We start from the raw sequence: 22,067 nt of genomic DNA, 5'->3' as shown, positions 1-22,067 counted from the left end.
CACAAAGTTAAACTTATACATCTGTAATTATTTAAACCTTGGAACTATCTTTAAATTGGAGAGAAACTTGCATATCTTAAAATTTTCAGGACTTCACTACAGTCCAGAGATGTGTGCATTGTAATAAATATAAGTTTGGCAATCTATCCTGCTGTTTCCTTGAACTGAATAAAATCCTTTTTCACGTTCAATCATGGCAATTTCTCTACACATCCATTTTCAGCAATCACACAATTATGTTTTATCTGAGCCAGTAGTATTGTAAAAAACTAAAAGAACGTTCACACATAAATATTGATGCAGAAAATTTACAGTAAGTCCCCAACTTACATAAGCCCGAGTTATGTAAATTCGGACTTATGTAAATTTTTTTCAATGAAATTTTTTTTAGGATTGTAAAATTTAAAACAATTAAAAAAAAAAAAAAAAAAAGCAATCAATAACGCTTCTCTACTGTTACTTATTCTCAGTGGTGCCCACTAAGAATAAGTAACAGTAGCTTCTCTGCTAGAGAAGCATTACTTATTCGAAGTAGTTACTTAGTCTACTGTTACTTAGTCTCAGCTGTCCCACTGAGAATGAGTAACAGTAGTCTTCTCTACTAGAGAAGTGTTACTTATTCAAAGTAGCACAATACTGGTATCTCACCGTAAAGGTAGCCACAATAACACTTCTCTAGTAGACAAATAAATAATGCTTCTCTAGTAGCAGAATAAGTAACTCTTCTCTACTGCTAATTATTCTCAGTGCTGCCCACTGAGAATAGGTAACAGTAGTCTAGAGAAGCGTTAGTTATTCGAAGTAGTGCAATACCTGGTATCTCATTGTGAAGGTAGCCACAATATGAGATATAATTAAGACAGTGCATTTACACTACATAAGTGGTTTAATTTTATGGGTTAACTATGGTGTATCTACACCAATATTATATATATCAGTTTTTAAGTACATGCATTCTTTCTTCCTTTTATATTTTCTTTTCTTGTGTGTCACTCCGGCTACTTCACAATTGTCCTCAGAAAAAGTTGTTAATTATTTTTAATTAAACTAATTAAAAATATATAACTAATTAATTGAAAATTACATTACAGTTTAAATCTATTTTTCTTCATTCTTCAGAGGATATTATGTGGTTTTTATAATTTTTTAGCATATAGCAGCAAATATTTTATTAGTCATTCCCAAGTTACGTAAAACTCGACTTACGCAAGAAGTCCTGGAACATATCACCTACATATGTCAGGGACTTACTGTATTAAGTTCATCATGTACCTGTTTATGGCAGAGGTTACAAAATGTGGAGCACATCCCACATTTTGATTTTTTGAGTAGGGAATGTAGTAGTAGTGGCATGTGATGCAAGAAAGCAAGTGTATGAGTTTATGCAGCATCAGCCAAAAAAAAAAAAAAAAATCACACCATTCCCTCCAAATGCCTGTCCAGTTTCTCCTTAAATTTATTCAACCTATCAACTTCCACAATGACAGATGGAAGTTTGTTCCAGCAATTAACCACCCGACGGCTAAAGGCAAATTTCCGCACATCCATTCTACATCTGTCCTTTCTTAATTTGAATTTATGCCCCCTTAGGTTCGTAATCTGAACAAGTGGAAGGATCCCATCAGAATTCAGCGTGCTGAACCCATTCAAGGCCTTTTACACCTCAATGATATATGGACAAACCATCCCACTTATCCATGTATGAAGTATATTTTATTTCAGTCTTTGAGCTTAAATGTAATGAAGTATATATTTATAAAAGTATGTGCTATAAAGGAATAAACCATTAATTTTCAACTTGGTGTTTTCAATTGTCAGATTGGTTCTATAGATATGTAGCATTAATGCTACTGTAATAGTTATCAATTAAACATTATAAATACATTGTTTTACTTGGGGCATGATCCTATTTACTTTTGGATCGATTTTGCTGATGAATTTATAACTTAGCATTAGTAGAGGCATATGATGCAAGAAAGCAAGCTTATACAGCATCAGCCAAAAAAAAAAAAAAACCTTCCCATTTCTCCCATCCATTCACTCCAAAAGTTTGTCTAGTTCTGCTATGAATTTATTAAGTTGTCAACTTCCACAACAACAGATGGAAGTTTGTTCCAGCAATCAACCACACCCTAGCTAAAGACAAATTTCCACACATCTATTCTACAATTGTCTTGCCTCAATTTGAATTTGTGTCCCCTTATGTGTGGTCTGAGAAAGAGGAAGAAATGCATCAGCATTGAGTCTGCTCAATCCATTCAAAGCCTTAAATACCTCAATCAGATTACCTCATGGGTGCCTAGTCTCCAGACATTGCAATTTGCAAAGCCTTTCTTGATAAAAGCAACCCTTTGTTCCACTCACCAATTGTGCTGCCCTTCTCTGTACTCACTCATTTTAGCAGTTCACATCCTTCCTAAAATGAAGCCTCCAGACCTGTACACAGTACTGAAGATGTGATCTGACCAATGCTTTATACAAGGGGATAATCACTTCCTTATCCCTGCTAGCAAAATTTCTGTATATCTTTGACAAGACCCCATGACCTACTCTTGCAGCTTGTCTGCATTGCTCAGAAAATTTCATAATTACCACCAAGTCTTTTTCATTAGACTTAGTAGCGGCATATGATGCAAGAAAGCAAGCTTATAGAGCATCAGCCAAAAAAAAAAAAAAAAAACCCTACTTCCCCTTCACCTCTCCAAACGTTTGTCCAGTTCTTCCTTGAATTTATTTAAGCTACCAACTTCTCCAACAACAGATGGAAGTTTATTCCAGCAATCTTCCATTCTCTACTACAGTGAGTACAGTACTGCACAATTGGTACATTACTCTGGGGTTACTGCTACCCATATGCAGTACTTTGCATTTGTCTATGTTAAACTTCAGTAGCCACTTCTCAGCCAATCTGTTCAACTTTTCTAGATCCTGTTGCAGTAGCATACTATCATTATCAACCCTGCCAACCTATGTATCAAAGAAGTGTTTACTACTGTTTTTCATAACATCCTTTGCCAAAGATTTCTCGTAATCTGTCTTTGCTTGCCTAACGTCCTTTGTGACTTGATTACACACTATCTTATATCTGTAAGCATCCGTGACTCCTGATAATTTATATGCATCCCTTGGATTTTTCTTCTCTGCCATGAGTCTCTTTAGTTCATCTGGCATCCACTTAGGCCTAAACCCTGAACTATTTCTTAGTTGGTTATCTATGTACTCCCTAAATATTTGAAACTATCCACTTCTTCTGTCTTCTTTCCCTCAATAAAGATGTTAATCCTCTCCTCTCCTTCCTTGTCATTCTCATTGCATTACTCTTGGCATCACTAAACTTTAAACTATCTCTTTTCCACATGCTCCTGTACCTCCTCCTCCAATCTCTTTACATGACCAAACCATCTCAGTCTGTTCCTCTCAATCTATTCTTGTAATTGTTCTTCTCCCATTTTTTCTTTTGTAACTCTCAAAAAATCTATTGACAAAATTTATATTTTAATCTTACAGATTTATGACTCTGTGACTGCACAATTACCTCTCATAATTTGTCTATTTCTTACTTATTCAAACTGCCCAATTCCACAGCATCAAATGGAAATTTGTTCCAACAATTAACTACCCATTCGCTGAAAGCAAATTTCCATTCACAAGGGGCAGAAATTTAAATTAAAAAAGGATGGTTGCAGGATAGACATGTGGAAATTTTCTTTTAGCCAGCAAATATTAGCATTAGAGTTGATTGTTGGAACAAACTTCCATCTAATGTTGTGGAAGTGGGTACAGTTTGAATAAATTAAGGAAGAACTAGACAAAGTACTAGTCGGACAGGTGATGTAGGAAGCTTTTTTTGCTATACTAGATAAGCTTGTTTTGTTGCATCATTTTCCACTACTGATACCAACATAATTATTAACAATAAAAGCCTCAGCAACTCTACATCTGGGTCCATACAACTCAAAAATCACCAAGGAAAATTATTTCCCCTGGTGAAGGTCAAAAAGTTCTAGGTTATTTGTCGAGTTTGGTGGGCAGGGTTGCCATCAGTTAAAAAGGAAAAAGTTTAACAGCCACACCTAAAAAAATACAAGGTGTGACTATTAAATAACGAAACTGTGCATGCAGCCACTACACATCAAACATAACCTGTGAAACAAAGGCAGCAACTGACTTTGAACCTTTCCCTAGTTGTCTGCCAGTCACATGCCAACATGTTCATTCGCTTTTCAGTGAGACAGGTTTTCATTATCTTGAGTTTAGCAGTTTGCTGGAAAAATGACAATCAAAATAATCTAACAACAAATTTTGTTACAAATTTGTAAGTGTACTGCCACTTAATGTTGTGGAGTTGCTCTCAACTTAGAGAAAATGAGTAATTTGAATTTTTTTAACTCTCAGTGTTACCATTTTCAATGAAGATTTCTATGGATAATTTTCTGTCCTGCCGAAATGTTTAAAAGACTGAATGTTTGGAAGAAAATTCATATATAGTTTTAGCATTAGCAATGTGATGCAAGGAAGCAAAGCTTATACAGCATCATCCAAAAACTTCACTTCCCCATTGCTTACAATAAATTTTCCAACCCTCCCTTAAATTTATTCAAACTGCACACCTACACAACGTTAAGTGGAAGTTTATTCAAACAGTCACTCTTTAACTAAGTGCAAATTTCCACTCATCTGTTCTGTAACATTCCTTTTCCAATTTAAATTTATGCTCCCTTGTGTGTTTCATTTCAGAAGGGGTAAAGGTTCCATCTGCATTTGATTTACCTAACCTTTTAAAGCTTTATACACTTCAATTAGGTAACCATACAGATTTCTAGTTTCTAAAGACTGGATTTAGACTGAATTTATAGAATTCTCAAATCTATCCTGGTAAAAATATCTTTTTGTGCTCCCAACTAATGTTGTTGCTCTTCGCTGTACTCTTTCCAACAGATTATATCCTTCCTAAAATGAAGTTTACAAACCAGTATTCCAGATGTAGCCTAACTATTGAATTACACAATGGCCTAACACTTCTTTATCCCTGTTGGCTAAATTCTTGCATGTCATTAACAGAACCCTGCAGGCTATTCTAGCTTTTTGATTGCACTTCTCAGAGAATTTCATGCATACTGCATAATTTCCCCTAGATTTTTTTCATACTCCACTACCTTTAGTTTAGTACTGCACAGATTTTATGTTATTCTGGGATTAATGTTACCTCTACTTCTTGTATTTATCACTGTTAAATCACAATTGCCATTTTCAGCCCATCTACTGAATATATCTAGAAGCTCTTGAAATAGCATATCCTAACTACTGTCATTTACCACTGTGCCCATTTTTGTATCATCAGCAAACTTGGACATTAAACGTGAAATGCCTACATCAATATTCTTAATAAATATCAAAAACAGTAAGGTGCCCAGCACTGACTCCAGTGAAACATACTAATCACATGGGTCCAAAATTTTTTTTTTGCCACCTACCATTTAACCATCCCTTTATCCATTGTAGTAACCTGCTCTAATGCTATGTTGTTCCATTAATATAGCCAGCTCACTGCAATCATTTCAAACTTTGCACAGTTGCACTTACACGTGCTGTAAAATTTCAAGGCTAAAGAAATTCAGCATCTCCTTCAATTTGAAAATTTGAATTATGCCATTCAAATTTTCAATGAATAGAATTTGGAATTTGTACTGGGACAGCTGGCATCTTAATTCTTCCTATCAAGGTTATTTTAAAAAGCTGTATCATATGACTTGAAAGGCTTATATTTTGTTTTATTTTTTAATAACTTGGCAAATTCTTATTATGATATAACTACTTTGTAAACCCTGCCAGATGTCTCCGCTTAGAGAGATGATAAGTAAGGGTGACAAGTAATTACAGACCTGTTAGTTTAACTTCTGTTCCAGGGAAATTAATGGAGGCACTAGTTAAAGAAGCACTGCAGAATCATCTAGACAAGACTTCAGTTATAGCTCGGACACAGCATGGATTTGTTAAGGGGAAGTCTTGGTTGTTTGTTTGTTATTTGGTTTTTAGGAGCATTAGCAACAAAGCCATATTGCTCCGGGGATATGCGGTGGTCATTCCCTGACCTTTCCGCATCCTCCGTATTTGGTGGTCACGGGCTCGAACCCCGGTCTAATCAAGAAGCATGTGCTACGCACTGGTTCTCCTGCCCACCTGGCTACGGAGGTGCTGGGAAATCTTGTCTGACCAATCTAATTGGATACTATGATGTGGTCACAAAGGAATTGGATGCAAAGAATAATTTTGATATCATATATTTGGATCTAAGAAAGGCTTTTGATACTATTGCACATGGAAGACTGCTGCACAAATTGGAACAGTGTGGCATTGGAGGCAAATTGGTGCTATGGACAAAGGGATGGTTGAGTGTGAGAAGACAGAGAGTGGTAATCAATGGACACTGCTCTTCGTGGACTAATGTTATTATCATTTTTATTGTCATTATTAGCCATACGGTGCAAGGAAGCCTGAGGCTTATGCTACACCAGCCAAAAAAAATTTCAGGTCACCCGAGAGAGAGAGAAGGGTGGAGGGGAATCACCAAGAAAGAGAAGAATGATGATATCCAGCTCAAGACCCTGGGTGTGCCAAACCCATACTCACCAGATGTGAGCCCCTGGGGGGATTTAGTGGAGTCCCCCAGAGTTCAGTGTTGGGTACATTGTTGTTTTCTGTATTTATTAATAACAGTTACGGTGATGGTATATCAGGCTTAATGTCCAAGTTTGCAGACGATACGAAGGTTGGCAGGGTTGTTAATGACACTAATGACAGTACGCTGCTACAAAGGGATCTAGAAAAGTTGAGAAGATGGGCTCGGAGGTGGAAACTGAACTTTAACATTGACAAATGTAAAGTACTGCATATGGGTAGCGGTAACCCAAGAGTAATGTATCAACTGTGTGGTACTACAGTGGTAGAGAATGAAAAGGACCTGGGAGTAATTGTGCAGGCAGGTATGAAGTTTTCTGAGCAGTGTAGATGGTCTGCAAGAGTAGCTAATGGTGTCTTGTCAATGATATACAAGATATCATGAGCTACTCTTGTATATCTTGTCAATGATATACAGGAATTTTTCTAGCAAGGATAAGGAGGTGATTATCCCTTTGTATAAGGTAATGGTCAGGCCACACCTTGAGTACTGTATACAGGTCTGGAGGCCTCGTTTTAAGAAGGATGTAGAGCTGTTGGAACGAGTACAGAGAAGGACAACAAGATTAATGAGTCTAATTAATGAACAAATGAGACTCTTAATAGAGAAGAAAAATGCATGGGATGCATATAAATTATCAAGTGACTCAGAAGCCTATGGCAGATATAAGCTACTCTGTAATCAGGTGACAAAGGAAGTTAGGCAGGCGAAGGCAGATTACGAGAAATCCTTGGCAAAAGATGCTAAGAAAAACAGCAAGGATTTCTTTACTTATATAAACTCTAAAAGGAAGGGGATGAATCTGATTGGTACACTTGACATCGATGGTTCGACTGTTGATGATCCTGCTCAGATAGCAAACAAACAATGAGTATTTTGCATCTACATTCACACATGAGGAATTATTAAGGTTTGAAAATGGCAGAAAGTTATCAAATTGTAGCAGGATACTTAACGATTTTGTAATAACTGAAAGCAAAGTTGAGGAGAAATTGTTGAAGTTAAACATAAGAAAAGCACCTGGGGTGGATGGGATCTATCCAGTTATATTAAAGGTGGCGGCAAAGGAAGTAAGCAAACGCTTAGCCATAATTATGAGAGCGTCCTTGGACTCAGGGGTGGTTCCCATGGACTGGAGATGTGCAAATGTATCCCCAATTCACAAAGGGGGATCGAAGGGTGACACGAATAATTACAGACCAGTTAGTTTAACTTCTGTTCCGGGTAAAATAATGGAGTCACTGGTTAAAGATGCATTGCAGGATCATCTAGACAAGACTGCCGCAATAATTCAGACACAGCATGGGTTTGTTAAGGGAAAGTCTTGTCTGACAAATTTGATAGGATATTATGATGTGGTTACAAAGGATGCAAAAAATAATTTTGATATCATATATTTGGATTTCAGGAAAGCTTTTGACACTGTTGCACATGGAAGACTATTGTACAAATTGGAGCAGAATGGTATTAAGGGTAAGTTGCTACAATGGATAAAAGGATGGTTAAGTGGGAGAAGACAAAGGTTGGTAATCAATGGGTGCTGCTCTTCTTGGACTAATGTTATTAGTGGAGTCGCACAGGGTTCGGTGTTAGGTCCACTGTTGTTTTGTATATTTATCAATGATATTGATGAAGGTATATCAGGCTTAATGTCGAAGTTTGCAGATCATACAAAGGTTGGCAGGGTTGTTAATGACAGTAATGGCAGTGTGCTACTGCTAGATAATTTGGGCAGATGGGCTAAGAAGTGGCAACTGAAGTTTAACCTTGACAAATGCAAAGTACTGCACCAGGTTTAAGTACAGCAGAGAAGCCTGCAGTAGGCGGAACCTAACCCCAGAGAAATGTAGCAACTGTGTGGTACTACACTTAAGGTGGTAGAAAATGAAAAAGACCTGGGAGTAATTGTGCAGTCAGATATGAAGTTTTCTGAGCAATGCAGACAGGCTGCCAGGGCAGGTCATGGGGTTTTGTCAATGATATATAGGAATTTTGCTAGCAGGGAAAAGGAGGTGATTATCCCTCTGTATAAGGCAATGGTCAGACCACACCTTGAGTACTGCGTACAGGTCTGGAGGCCTCATTTTAGGAAGGATGTAGGTTTACTTGAGCATGTACAGAGAAGGGCAACAAGATTGGTGAGGGAATGAAGGGATCCTCTTACCAAGAGAGGCTTAAGTTCTACAAATTGCAGTGGCTGGAGACTAGGCACCTGCACGGTGATCTGATTGAGGTGTATAAGGCCTTGAATGGGTTGAGCACGCTGAATTCTGATGGGATCCTTCCTCTTGTTCAGATTACGAACCTAAGGGGGCATAAATTCAAATTAAGAAAGGACAGATGTAGAATAGATGTGCGGAAATTTGCCTTTAGCCAGCGGGCGGTTAATTGCTGGAACAAACTTCCATCTGTCATTGTGGAAGTTGATAGGTTGAATAAATTTAAGGAGGAACTAGACAGGCATTTGGAGGGAATGGTGTGATTTTTTTTTTTTTTTTTGGCTGATGCTGCATAAGCTCATACACTTGCTTTCTTGCATCAAATGCCACTGCTACTACTACTACTACTACTACTACTATTAGTGAATGGAACAAAGGGTTGCTCTTACGAAGAAAGGATTAAGTTTTGCAAATTACAGTGTCTCTAGACTAGGCACCTGTAAGGTGATCTGATTCAGATGTATAAAGTATTGAATGGTTTGAGCATGCTAAATGCCGATGGAATTCTTCCTCTTGCTCAGAATAATCACCTGAGAGGGCATAAATTCAAACTGAGGAAAGGCAGTTATAGGAAAGATGTGTGGAAGTTTGCCTTTAACCAGTGGGTGGTTGATTGCTGGAACAAACTTCCATCTGTTGTTGTAGAAGTTGATAGCTTAAATAGATTCAAGGCAGAACTAGACAAACATTTGGAGTAAGTGGATAGGGGAAGTGAGGTTGTTTGTTTTTTTTTTGTTTTTTTTTGGCTAATGCTATATAAGCTAGCTTTCTTGCATCATGTTCCTTTACTAATGCCTAATTTTACTTGTTAATGTTTGTTTTAAATATATTTTTATTATTTTTTTATAGTAAAGGATTTGATATATACAGGAGTTTCTACATACACCCTGAAGATGAGTATATACAGAACCAGGGTTGATTCCTTCAGTGATTTTAAAAGAAAGTTCATATCAACATGACCCTAATTATGAACTGTAACGAACTGTTTGAATTATCAGCCAAAAAAAAAAAAAAAAAAAATCAAAAAAATCCTCCCATTTCACACATCCATTTGCTCGACAAGTTTGTCCACTTCTTCCTTGAATTTATTTAAGCTATCAACTTCCACAAAGACAGATGGAAGTTTGTTATAGCAATCAACTACCGGCTAGCTAAAGGCAAATTTCCACACATCTATTCTACAACTTACTTTCCTCAATTTGAGTTTATGTTTGTTTGTTATTTGGTTTTTAGGAGCATTAGCAATTAAGGCCATATTGCTCCGGGGATATGCAGTGGTCATTCCCTGACCTTTCCGCATCCTCGTATTTGGTGGTCACGGGCTCGAATCCCGGTCTAAACAAGAAGCATGTGCTACACACTGCTGCTCCTGCCCATATGGCTACGGAGGCACCAATTTGAGTTTATGCCCACTCAAGTGAGGAATCTGAGCAAGAGTAAGAATTCCATCAGCATTGAGCCTGCTTAAGCCATTCAAGGTCTTATACACCTTAATATATGGCCTTGCAGGTGCCTGATCTCGAGATGTTGCAATTTGTAGAACTTGAGCCTTTCTTCGTAAGAGCACCCCTTTGTTCCCCTCACCAGTCTTGCTGCCCTTCTCTGTACTCATTCTAGCAACTCTACGGCCTTCCTAAAATCAGGCCTCCAGAAGTACACAGTACTCAAGGTGTAGCTTGACCATTGCCTAATACAAAGGGATAATCACCTCCTTATCCCTGCTAGCAAAATTCGTATGTATTATTGACAAGATGCCATGACCTGCTCTGGCAGACTGACTGCACTGCTCAAAAAACTTCATATCTAACTGCACAATTACCCTGGGTCTTTTTCATTCTCTGCTACCCTGAGTGTAGTAGTACACAGTAGGTAAATTCCTCTGGGATTACTGCTACCCATATGCAGTACTTTGCATTTGTCAATGCTATACTTCAGTTGCCACAATCTGTCCACAATCTGACAGCCAATCTGCCCAACTCTTCTAGATCCTGTTGCAGTAGCACACTGTCATTACTGTCATTAACAAACCTGCCAGCCTTTGTATCATCTGCAAACGTGGACATTAAGCCTGATATACCTTCATCAATATCATTAATAAATACAGAAAACAACAATTGGGAAAAACTGAACCGGAGGGGACTTCACTAATACTTCACTAACATTAGTCCACAAAGAGCAGTGTCCATTCATTACCACTCTGTCTTCTCCCATCAACCATCCTTTTATCCATAGAAGTAACTTGCCCATAATGCCATACTGCTCCAATTTGTATAGTAGTCCTCCACGTGCAACAGTATCAAAAGCTTTCCTAAAATCCAAGTATATGATACCAAACTTATTTTTTACATCCAGTCCCTTTGTGACCACATCACAATATCCAATCAGATTGGTTAGCAATACACGGACTTAGATTGGCCATGGGATGAGAGACATTGACCATCACTTTGTCTGTTCAAAACTAAAACCATTATAACCACTAGTCCCATGGGCCATTAGGCAAGAGTTGATAGGCATTACTAACAAGCAACAACCACAGTAACCCCCATATAATATGGTACTTCTACAACACGGTTTGAGAATTGCAGCAATCCTCACACAACGTGGTACTTACATAACATGTTTTGAGAACTATGGGAAATCTCGCATAACACGGTATTTTTGAACTTTTGTGCTGATGGAAAACCCTGATATGTTAGATGTAATTTTCAAATGTTTCCATCCCTTTTTGTGAATCCCTGCTGTTGACTCACTAGTCGTTATCGCCTTCGTGATATTTTTCTAAAGCACATTTTTGGAGGTCACTACCATAAAACAAAAATAATTTGCAGTTTCCAGTTTATTGGTCAAAGGACCAATAATAAACGAGTAGATCAATTATAAACAGGTAGTAAACTTGATCTTGCATTAGCTGTAGTACCAATAACTGGAATTCTATGAGTTTTCATGTTATTAAGGTGAAATATGTTTTTCCTTCCATGAAATCTTCAATTATATAAAAAACATAAATAAATTTTCAGAAACTCATTACTCCGTTTCTCACTTGTGCGTATCGTGTTTGTTGCAACTTATGTATATCGTGTTCTTTGTTATGAATTGCTTATCTTTTTTACTGTTTTAAATTTTACAACCAAGAAAAAAAAAAAAAGGTCATTGAACAGAAATATCAATTAGTTAGTATGTACATATTACAGTACGTATTAATTAAGGTATGTACGAAAGCGTAAATTTATTTTTATTTTGCTAACTGGAAAATATTCTTCCGATTTTCACGTATCATTTAACTTTGTTAATTAATTGGTAAGGTAATAAAGTTTAATTTGTGCTTTATGTCTTTAAAGCAAGGTTCCACTGTATTTTGTTGGGAGAATCCTGGGTTATTGAACTTGTGCTTGCTTGAGACCATAAAAAACTAACTTCGAAGCATGCAGATTGTGACTTTTAAAGAGAGAGCAGAAGGTACGCAAAATCTAGATGCTGCAGAAGAGATTGTGCTTAGCAGCAATGAAGAGAAGAAAATTAAATGAACGCACATTATCTGACATATAAGTATCACAGTTTGTTCGGTTATTAGTATTTAAGTTACTACTATTATAAAAATAAAGATAAAATATTAAGTTATTACTACTATAAAAATTAAGTTTCTGATAGTTATAAAAAAAAATGGTGTATTTTTGTTAGCTTTTGGAACGTAACCACCCTTTTTGTACTGGTTTTTAGTCCCATATAACACAGTTTTCCATTACACGACATTTTGTAGGAACCAAACTATAGTGTTATATGAGGGTTACCTGTAGTAAACTACATTCAAACATGCTTGGTAGCAATATGAATATATGGTGTTATCATATGGTCACTTGCCCAAAAAAACCACATGAAGATGCATATGTGCTTCAAACACTGGAATGTGATGTAGCTTAATCATTTTACCATTTAAAAAAAAATAGTGGACCAACAAATAAGAATGTCTTATGAGTGGGATTTTAACTATCCAGATATAAACTAGAACTTATGGGTTGGCCACTGACACAGTACCAGAACTTTTATGGGTTTATTGGATGACTGTTTTCTACACCAGCATGTTAGAGAGGCAACTAGAGAAAGAAATACTCTTGATCTGATTATCATAAGCAGCTGTGATCACAGTGTACTCATGGGATTTGATTAAGAATGGAAAGAGATAACTACTGCTAAAGGTAATAATTATTGGAAGGGATTTTTTTTTTTTCCAAGGTGACTAAAATGGTCTTAAAATTTTTTGGGACCAACTGCAATGCTGAATGGAAGGCTTTCAGGAAAGTAATCAAAGAAACCACTGAGCTTTTTATATCAACTAAGAAATTCTTTTGGGATTCAGATCTAAATGGATGTTAGGTGGACTGAAGAGACTAGTGGCAGAGATGATTACAAATTGTTGACAAATACAGAAATCCATCGTAAGTACAAGCTGTAGACTACAATCAAGTCATTAAGGGGATTAAGCAAACTAAGGCAGATGAGAAATCTTTGGTTAAAAATGCAAAGAAAAGTAGCAAAGAATTATTTGCTTATGTTAATACCGCAAGGAAAAGGCAATTTATGTAATTTATATGTGGTAGACCAGATTGGCCTACCAGATATAAATTGCATAACTACCAATAATCCTTAGTTCAATAATAGTTCAAGTTGATGAAAAAATGAATATATATTTTATGCCTGCATTCATATATGATGAAGAAGAAGCAACAAGATTAGTCAAGAATACAAAATCAGTACTCACATCACTAAAAATAACAGTTCTGTAAATTGCAGTGCTTGGAAACTAAGCACCTGTGAGGAGCTCTTATTGAAATGTTTATAGCTTTAATTGGATCGATCGGCATTTAGTTTATTCGATCCGTACTCCTTCTCAGACACACACAAAGGGATGCAGAATAGATATCCAAAAATTTTCTTTCAGCCAGAGAGTGACTGTTGGAACAAACTTTCATCTGTTGTTGTTGTTGAAGTGGGTAGTTTAAATAAATTTTAAGGAAGAATTACAAAAACTGTTAGAGGGGATGGATAGATGAGGTAAAATCTTTTTTTTGACTGATGCTGCATAAGCGAGCTTCTTTGCATCATTTGCCTAATACTAATATGCAAATTATTTCCCCCGATGAAACCTTAAAACCCCTCTGTGAAGCACTGCTCATCAAGACAAACATTATAATCCTCTAATCATTATCAAACAAAGTTGATGGCTCGGCACTGAAAACATCATCAGGCAACCTAGGATTTCTACAGCCACACTACCAGAAAAATGGATACAAATGCATTCAAAACTGCATAACTAAATTGAATTAATGAGACAAATACCATTCAATTTTAACTCCTCCAAAATAAACCTCCATACAATTTGTTCTGATCAGCAATATAGGAAGAAAATGACCCAACAAAGTTATTTCTATGCTGAAATATAGGAGACTAATCAACACTAACATTTCTTAAACCTATAGCCATGCAAGATTTTTTTTTTATCCTCCAGTCCACTTCTGTATGTTTATATTTATCATTGTGTATGTGCACAATGATAAATATAAACACTTGTGTATATACACACACACACTTGTGCCCATATGTACATTTTATATTTATCACAAAGTACTTAACTAGCACCCTCTAGCACCCACACAGAGTGATCAAAACATTTGGTGAATGTTGAAAAAAATTAATTTCATTCAATGGCAGATGTTTACACTGTTAATATTTACCAGTGTAATCTTCTAAAACCATGCACTTGTTTCAGCATGCATGCCACTGACCAAAAAATTCTTTGGAGGTCTTCTTTTGTAAATACTGTGAAGTAGGCTATCATGTCTGATTGGATTTCCCAAATCAACTCAAAAAATTGTTTTCCTTGCATATCTAATTTTAATTTTGGGAATAGCCAAAAGTTGCATGGTGACAAATCAGGTAACTAATTGCCACATGGTAAGTGATGTATGATGTAAATCCACACATATTCCACTTCAGAAAGTGGAATATGTGGGATGCCAACAAAACTCAGTTAATCTTAGAGCTTTAGTTTTGACAGATATGTACACAAATAGCTGAAAAAAATATAAACATTTCCGTTGTATCTGCCAGATGCCATGTGAGCATCTACATTTCAATTAAAGGGGCGAGTGACCTTGAAATTCTAAAAAACATGATAACTTTATTATTATTATTGGTTTCTTTTATTTATTTATTTTTATTTGATATTTTGAAATTGAGTTTAGCAAATCATAATTAATAGAACACCATTTTCTATTCACTAAAAATTAACTATTTATAATTAAAACAAAATGCAACTCACAGAAGCCATGCAAGCAAGTTTAGCATTTGTGAGATGCTATGCTATTTGTTCCATTTAGGGTTGTGAGCAATAGAGGGTCAACAGTGACATAATGAATTCTAATAACTCCACCTCCTCATCTCCACACCCCCATAATTTTTGACAAAAATGAAGGATCTGACATGGCTTGCTTGAACAACTCAACTAAAATGCAGATTTGATGCTGTTTGTGGTCTGAAGTGCACAGAATAAATTTGGCAGCCACTTCCTTCATGCCAATATCCTCCATCAAAGGGACCTAAACCAAACCAAATGAAAGACACGATCTCCTCAACAATTTCTATAATATATTGATGTTATCATTGATGTTTTGATCATTTCAGGGTATTGACTGACAATCACATCCTTCTCCATTTTCAAGTTAAAAATCTCCCTCACAAAATGCATAACAAGCATTTCAGTGGCCGACTTTCCACGTTTACGAAATTTAGTATTCACAAATTGTTTACATTTCTTCATTTTCAGCATGCGTGACAAATGAAAATAACAAGTCTTCACTAAAAGCAGCTTTCTGCTAGACTAGCACATAATAACAAGTTAAAACTGTGTGTGTGTGTCAAAAGATACCAACCATCTCAATTTGAGCAGTACAAACTCAGTTTACAAATGCAAATCCTACATCCCTCAACGTTAAGTAAAAATCTCACTTTTGACTTTTTCACTGATTAATACACCATTGGCTAATTTGATTAAATTAACAGAATTATTTATATCAGTTATACATTCTAATGCTTTTAGTTTGGTAACAAATTAAAAAAAATGGCTGAACCTGGATGTGGAATTAATGTTAAAACACTTTTGATTTTACTTGTACACAGTTCAGGAAATATCTCGACACACCTGATACCCAAAAAGGGGGGGGGTTATACATGCTAAAAAACATATAATAAACAATAAGAGACAACAGGCGCCAAATATATTATACAGTATCATAAAGAATTTGTTTTTACTGCAATAACTGTTTTTCTTGAGAATTCGGGTCCGAGACTCAGTTCTCTCCAAAAAAAAAAAGAAAAAAAAAAAAAAAGGTATTTCAGTACTAATCAGCTCTCCTTTTGTGCAACATTTGTACATTTTTTTCTCTTTGGAACAGTTCTCTTTGGATTCAATGCATATGACGGAACACTGCATGTCCCATCAAGTTTGCCAGAGTTGTGCTGTGTGTCCCAAGATTTGAAAATATGATAACCCTATGTTATAAGCTCCACTCACATCTTTCAGCTATTGCTGTGTGTGTGTGTTCAAAAATTATATAAGTTCATTCAGTGAACTTTTGTTTCAACTTTGTGTATATATATTTCAAATGATATCTCTCTCTCTCTCTCTGACTACATTTCTTATTGAATTTCTGTTCTTTATGGTTTATATATAGCTTTAAAATTATTATTTTAGATTATTTTAGACTATTTTATTTTCATTAATAGTTTTGTTGGTCCAGTGTTATAATTAGTTTTTGTCTCCATTTTTAGTGATCATTTTGCATAATTTGGACCTAGTGCTAGTCAAGGAGCACTGCTAAATTTTAATTAATTGGCATATTCTAAAATATTTTTGTTAATTTGGTATCATATATATTGGCTTTTTCTAAATTGTTTTAGTAGCATTTCTTCTACAATACCCTTTATCTTGATTCTCCCCCCCCTCCCCAAAAAAACCTTTTTGTTTTTGTTTTGTCATGTATAGTTTATTTTAACTTTTGCTCTATTGGTTTGCCACCTGTTTCAATAAATGAAACAGATGCTACTGGCATCTGTTTCATTTATTACTGGCATCTGTTTCATTTATTAATATGCAGTATTACTGGCCTCCATGTTGTGGGAGCAGCAAAATAAACAGTATTACTGGGGAATTTTCATGTAGTGAAGATAAATAGCATTTTCATCTTTACATCCAGGTGATTAAAACCTTTGCCCATGGCCACACATGCAAACTTCCTGATTATCACTAAGTCTTTTTTTATGAAAAACTGTCACATTCAATTCTAAGTTATCATAATCATAAACTATAGCAACATAAACTACCTCCTTATGTGATAGAAATATCAAAAACGAACTAGAGAAACTAAAGAGACGGTCATGAATATTTTATAGTCTCAAAAGGCTCTCAAAATTCAAAAAAAAAAAAAACTTTCAGAAGTTTGATTCTGAAAGCGTGTCTGCCCGACACGGACCAAAACTTCTGTACTGGATATTAAAATTACACACAATCACTGAAATACATGCCAAATTTGTCAAGCCCAAACTGAAACTTACCCAAAGCGAATTTAAAAAATAATAATTTGTGTTGAAAAGGATACACAGCACAAGTCAATAAACATATGTCAGCGTTCTGCCAGCAATAATCTTTTGCCTATATTCTACATAATACAGGAATCTAAATGGAAAACTTTACGAAACGGAACGCCTATTTTATTTATTTACATGATATTACCAATGCATGCGAAGAATCCAAACGGCGTTCCGGTGAGATCTTATCCATTTCTAGTCCGATAACAGTTTCTGTACTCGTAATTTATGACAACATAACTCTCCACTTCCGGGATTTTAAATCTCCCAGAAAGATCCTGGTTATATCCTAGCTAAATGTGTCATTGGCATCATTTCCATTTGGAATACTAATTCACGTAAAAATGATAGCAACGTACTGATGAAGTTTATGATTTGTGAGTATTGAAAATACTAGAAAATATTTTGAAAGCTATAATAAACTGGCTAGAATGGATGTTCTAAACTACAGTGGAAAATGCAGATTCTAAACTTACAGTATCTTTCTCCTCAAATGCCGCACTGTTCTTTTCTGTAGCAAAATCGCTTGACGGCAACTGTTTGTAGGCAGTTTGCTTCATTATTTTGCTTGGGCTGTACCTTCAAATACTGTTATGATCGTCGAATTCAAAGGCCTAATGTCTGTATTGAAATAGAGTTAGCACCACCACTAATTTAAACAATACATGTGAACGTATCACAAACTGGGCGCATTTATAAATTCGTTTTAATCTTGATTCATTTTCTCAATGTGAGCGCAAACTAATCCGATTGGAACTTTTAAGTACTCACTGAGCACGAGAGCATCTCCGATAGACAACCGAAACTTCGCCGTCAAAAACAATCGCCGGCTCGGCGCTGCGGTACATTCGCAAAGTATCATTCGTTCCCGATATAAATCGAAACAAACAGTGCCAGCGCCTAAAACACATTCAGGTTGCACATGCACACACTCCAGATGAAATCATCATATGCATTATTCATATATCAGTGCTCGTTAAGTAAAACGAAGAATGGTTTATGGAAACATGATTATTTTACTCCAAGTGATGGACAGGTTTATACAGGTGAGTAAGCAGAAGGGGCTACAGGCTATTCGGACCCACCACTAGTGTAGAAAAGTTTTGTTTTTCTTGCCTAGTAAACACGGTATAATCCCCTCACTCCCTCTCTCCCCAAGATCCAAATTCCGTTAATGGATTGCATTACTTCCAACTGCTTTTGTTTCTATCGATGCGATCCAAACAACTGAAGAAACAGATAAAAACGTCGAAGGGGTGCATATCTAATCAGTGAGAATTCCGAATACCGATTCTTTCTTTCAGTGGTAGGACAGATAAGCAGGCAAAGAAACTGAAACTGAAAATAGAAAAAGGAAAAGGAAAAGGCTTGGATGAGGGGATAGTATTGGAAAATAAGAAAAGCTACTCGATATTTAAAATTTTCATCGGATGGATGTGCAGGAATATTATCTAACGATAAAAATGTGTTACTTTCATATGCATTTAATGTTTCCTTTTGAATAATTTTTACCTCTTTTACAAAGTGATTGTGAAATCGTTTTGAAAGAAGTCTGGAACTGTATCATTAGATTCCCGTTTAGGAAATATTTCTGTTCTGAATAATTAAAACTACATGCATGAAAAAAGACAGTCAGAATCAGAGAAAGTTCACTGTACTAGAAGTTTAACATGTTATTCAGAAGATGACCTTCCAAAGTGAACATCCAAACATCAAAGATTTAGTTTTGGGAAAATCGTGATGGCCCTTTCTAATTTTATCTTCAACTACTCAATAAACTGAACTTAAATGCAGACATGATATACTGTCTCATTATTTCATATATTGATTTATTATTATTATTATTATTATTATTATTATTATTATTATTATTATTATTATTTTAGCCAGAATATTGTCAAAAACAAGTGCACCCTGACCTGAACTGTGAAATCACTAACACATTATCTTCTCGAAATGTGAACAATCCTATTTTTAAACTAGTGGTGGCCATTTAGTGGACTACGGTACAGCGAGATCCACTTTCATTCTGTCCTCCAAACCATAAATTAACCCTAGAGGCTCACATCTGGTGAGTATGGGCTTGCCACACCCAGAGTCCTGAGCTGGATATCATCATTCTTCCATTTCTTGGTGATTCCTCTCTCTCTCTCTCTCTCTCTCTCTCAGGGAAACTTGGAAATTTTTTTTTGTCTGGTGCAGCGTAAGCCTCAGGCTTCCTTGCACTATATGGCTAATAATAATAATAATAATAATAATAATGCGATATCATTTGCACGGCCGTCTTTGCCATTAGGCACTATGCCTACGAAAAAATAGACATCAACAATTTTATTACAACAATAAACTATTACAAACTAATTTTAAAATACGGATTTCTAAGATAAATTCTTTCTTCGGGTTTTTCAGTTAGTAAAATCATAACATCGTCAAAATTCGTATTCCGAATAAGCTAGTGCTGGAATAAGTTTTGAGAAATAACTTCAAATCAAATTTATATAAACGCTTTCGAATTTATCTAAAAACAAAATATCATATTAAGCCCAAGGTCATTTTAACACGTTTCATATAATGCATAGGTATTTTATTCCGAGGCCTGGAAATGAAAAGTACCTATGGCCTTCGAATATTAAACGAAGAGTAAACCGCTCTTTTTTAATTTTTTTTTTTTTTTTCATGATTCTAATATCGCTCCAGTTCTGCGAATTACAGATAATTCTGGATTTATGTGATCTTGTGTCTCCGCGACCGTTTATCGTAGCTGTGATCAACAGTAATTTTGTTGGTCTCGGCTTCCGCAACCTTGGGGCTCTATCAGAAACTGTGTTCTGATAAATTGGTCCTTTGTTCGCCATCTAATTTTCGCATGTACTTAAGGCGACCATACTTCCTGCATCCACTTCAATATGAAGGGTCTTGCCTTTTAAATTCTGTGCATTCAAACTAAACTGTTTGCCTGTAACAGAAGTAGAAGCAATTTGAAGATGATGCTTTTTAACACTAGCATTAGCATTAGTAGAGGCATATGATGCAAGAAAGCAAGATTATACAGTATTAGCAAAAAAAAAAAAAAAAAAACCCTCCCATTTCACCCCTCCGTTCGTTCCAAATACCTGTCCAGCTCAGCCTTAAATTTACTTAGGCTATCAACTTTCATAACGAAGTATGGAAGTCTGTTGCACCAACCAAATACCCGCTGGCTAAAGGCAAACTTCCGCACATCTATCCTACATCTGTCTATGCCTCTCAGATGATTATTCTGAACAAAAGAAAGAATTCAATCGGCATTGAGCATACTCAAACCATTCAAGGCTTTGTACACCTCAATCAGATCACCTCGCAGGTGCCTAGTCTCCGACACTGTAATTTGCAAAATTTAAGCCTTTCTTCGTAAGAGCAACCCTTTGTTCCATTTACTAGGCTTGTTGCCCTTCTCTGTACTCGTTACAACAGCTCTGCATCCTTCTTAAAATGAGGCCTCTAGACCTGTATAAAATACTCAAGGTGTGGCCTGACCATTGCCTTATACAAGGGGATAATCACCTCCTTATTCATGCTAGAAAAATTACTGTATAACATTTACAAGACACTATGAGCTACTCTTGCAGACCGTCTGCACTGCTCAGAAAACTTCATATCTGCCTGCACGATTACCTCCAGGTTCTTTTCGTTCACTACCACTGTCAGTGTGGTACCACCGAGTTGATACGTCACACTGGGTTGTTGCTTCCCATATGTAGTACTTTACATTTGTCAACTCTCAGCTCATCTATTCTAGATCCTGTTGTAGCAGCATACTGACATTAGTATCCTTAACAGCCATGCCAACCTTCGTATCGTCTGCAAACTTGGACATTAACCTTGATATACCATCCACAATATCGTTTATAAATACAGAAAACAACAATAGACCCAACACTGAACACTGAGGGACTCCACTAATAACATTAGTTCAACGATGAGCAGTGTCCACTGATTACCACTCTCTGTATTCTCCCACTCAACCATCCCTTTATCCATAGCAGCAATTTGCCTCCAATGCCACACAATCCAATTCGTGCAGCAGTCTTCTATGTGCAACAATATCAAAAGCCTTTCTAAGATCCAAATATATAATATCAAAGTTATTCACTGCATCCAGTTCCATTGGACCACATCATAGTATCCAATCAAATTGGTCAGGCAAAACTTTCCCTTAACAAAACCATGCTGTCCGAGCTATAACAGAAGTTTTGTCTAGATGATCCTGCAGTACTTCTTTAACCAGCGCCTCCATTAATTTTCCTGGAACAGAAGTTAAACTAACAGGTCTATCATTACTTGTGTCGCCCTTTGATCCTCCTTTGTGAATTGGGGTCACATTTGCACATCTCAAGTCCATGGGTACCTCCTCTGAGTCCATAGAAGCTCTTATAATTATGGCTGGGCGTCTGCTTAATTCCTCTTTGCCTCCATTAATATAACTGGATAAATCCCGTCCACCCCGGGTGCCTTTTTTATGTTTATCTTCAACAATTTCTACTCCATTT

At 36.2% G+C, this 22,067-nt stretch overlaps 1 protein-coding gene across 1 annotated transcript in view; it reads right to left on the bottom strand.

The window, feature by feature from the left end:
• SPoCk (secretory pathway calcium atpase) overlaps positions 1-18,445 on the bottom strand; it is a 461,326-nt gene extending 442,881 nt beyond the window's left edge. The window contains exon 1 of the mRNA XM_090376865.1: positions 18,015-18,445. Within this exon, the coding sequence (XP_090232991.1) occupies positions 18,015-18,098 (84 nt within the window). The 5' untranslated portion in view covers positions 18,099-18,445. The remainder of the gene's footprint in view (positions 1-18,014) is intronic.
• Between the last annotated feature and the right edge of the window lie 3,622 nt (positions 18,446-22,067).

This window comes from Mastigoproctus giganteus, chromosome 7, assembly GCF_048544385.1.
Source record: "Mastigoproctus giganteus isolate SK-2022 chromosome 7, ASM4854438v1, whole genome shotgun sequence".
Lineage (NCBI taxonomy): Eukaryota > Metazoa > Arthropoda > Arachnida > Uropygi > Thelyphonidae > Mastigoproctus > Mastigoproctus giganteus.
Note: the sequence above shows the minus strand (reverse complement) of the source record. Positions and strands in the feature narration are given on the sequence as shown.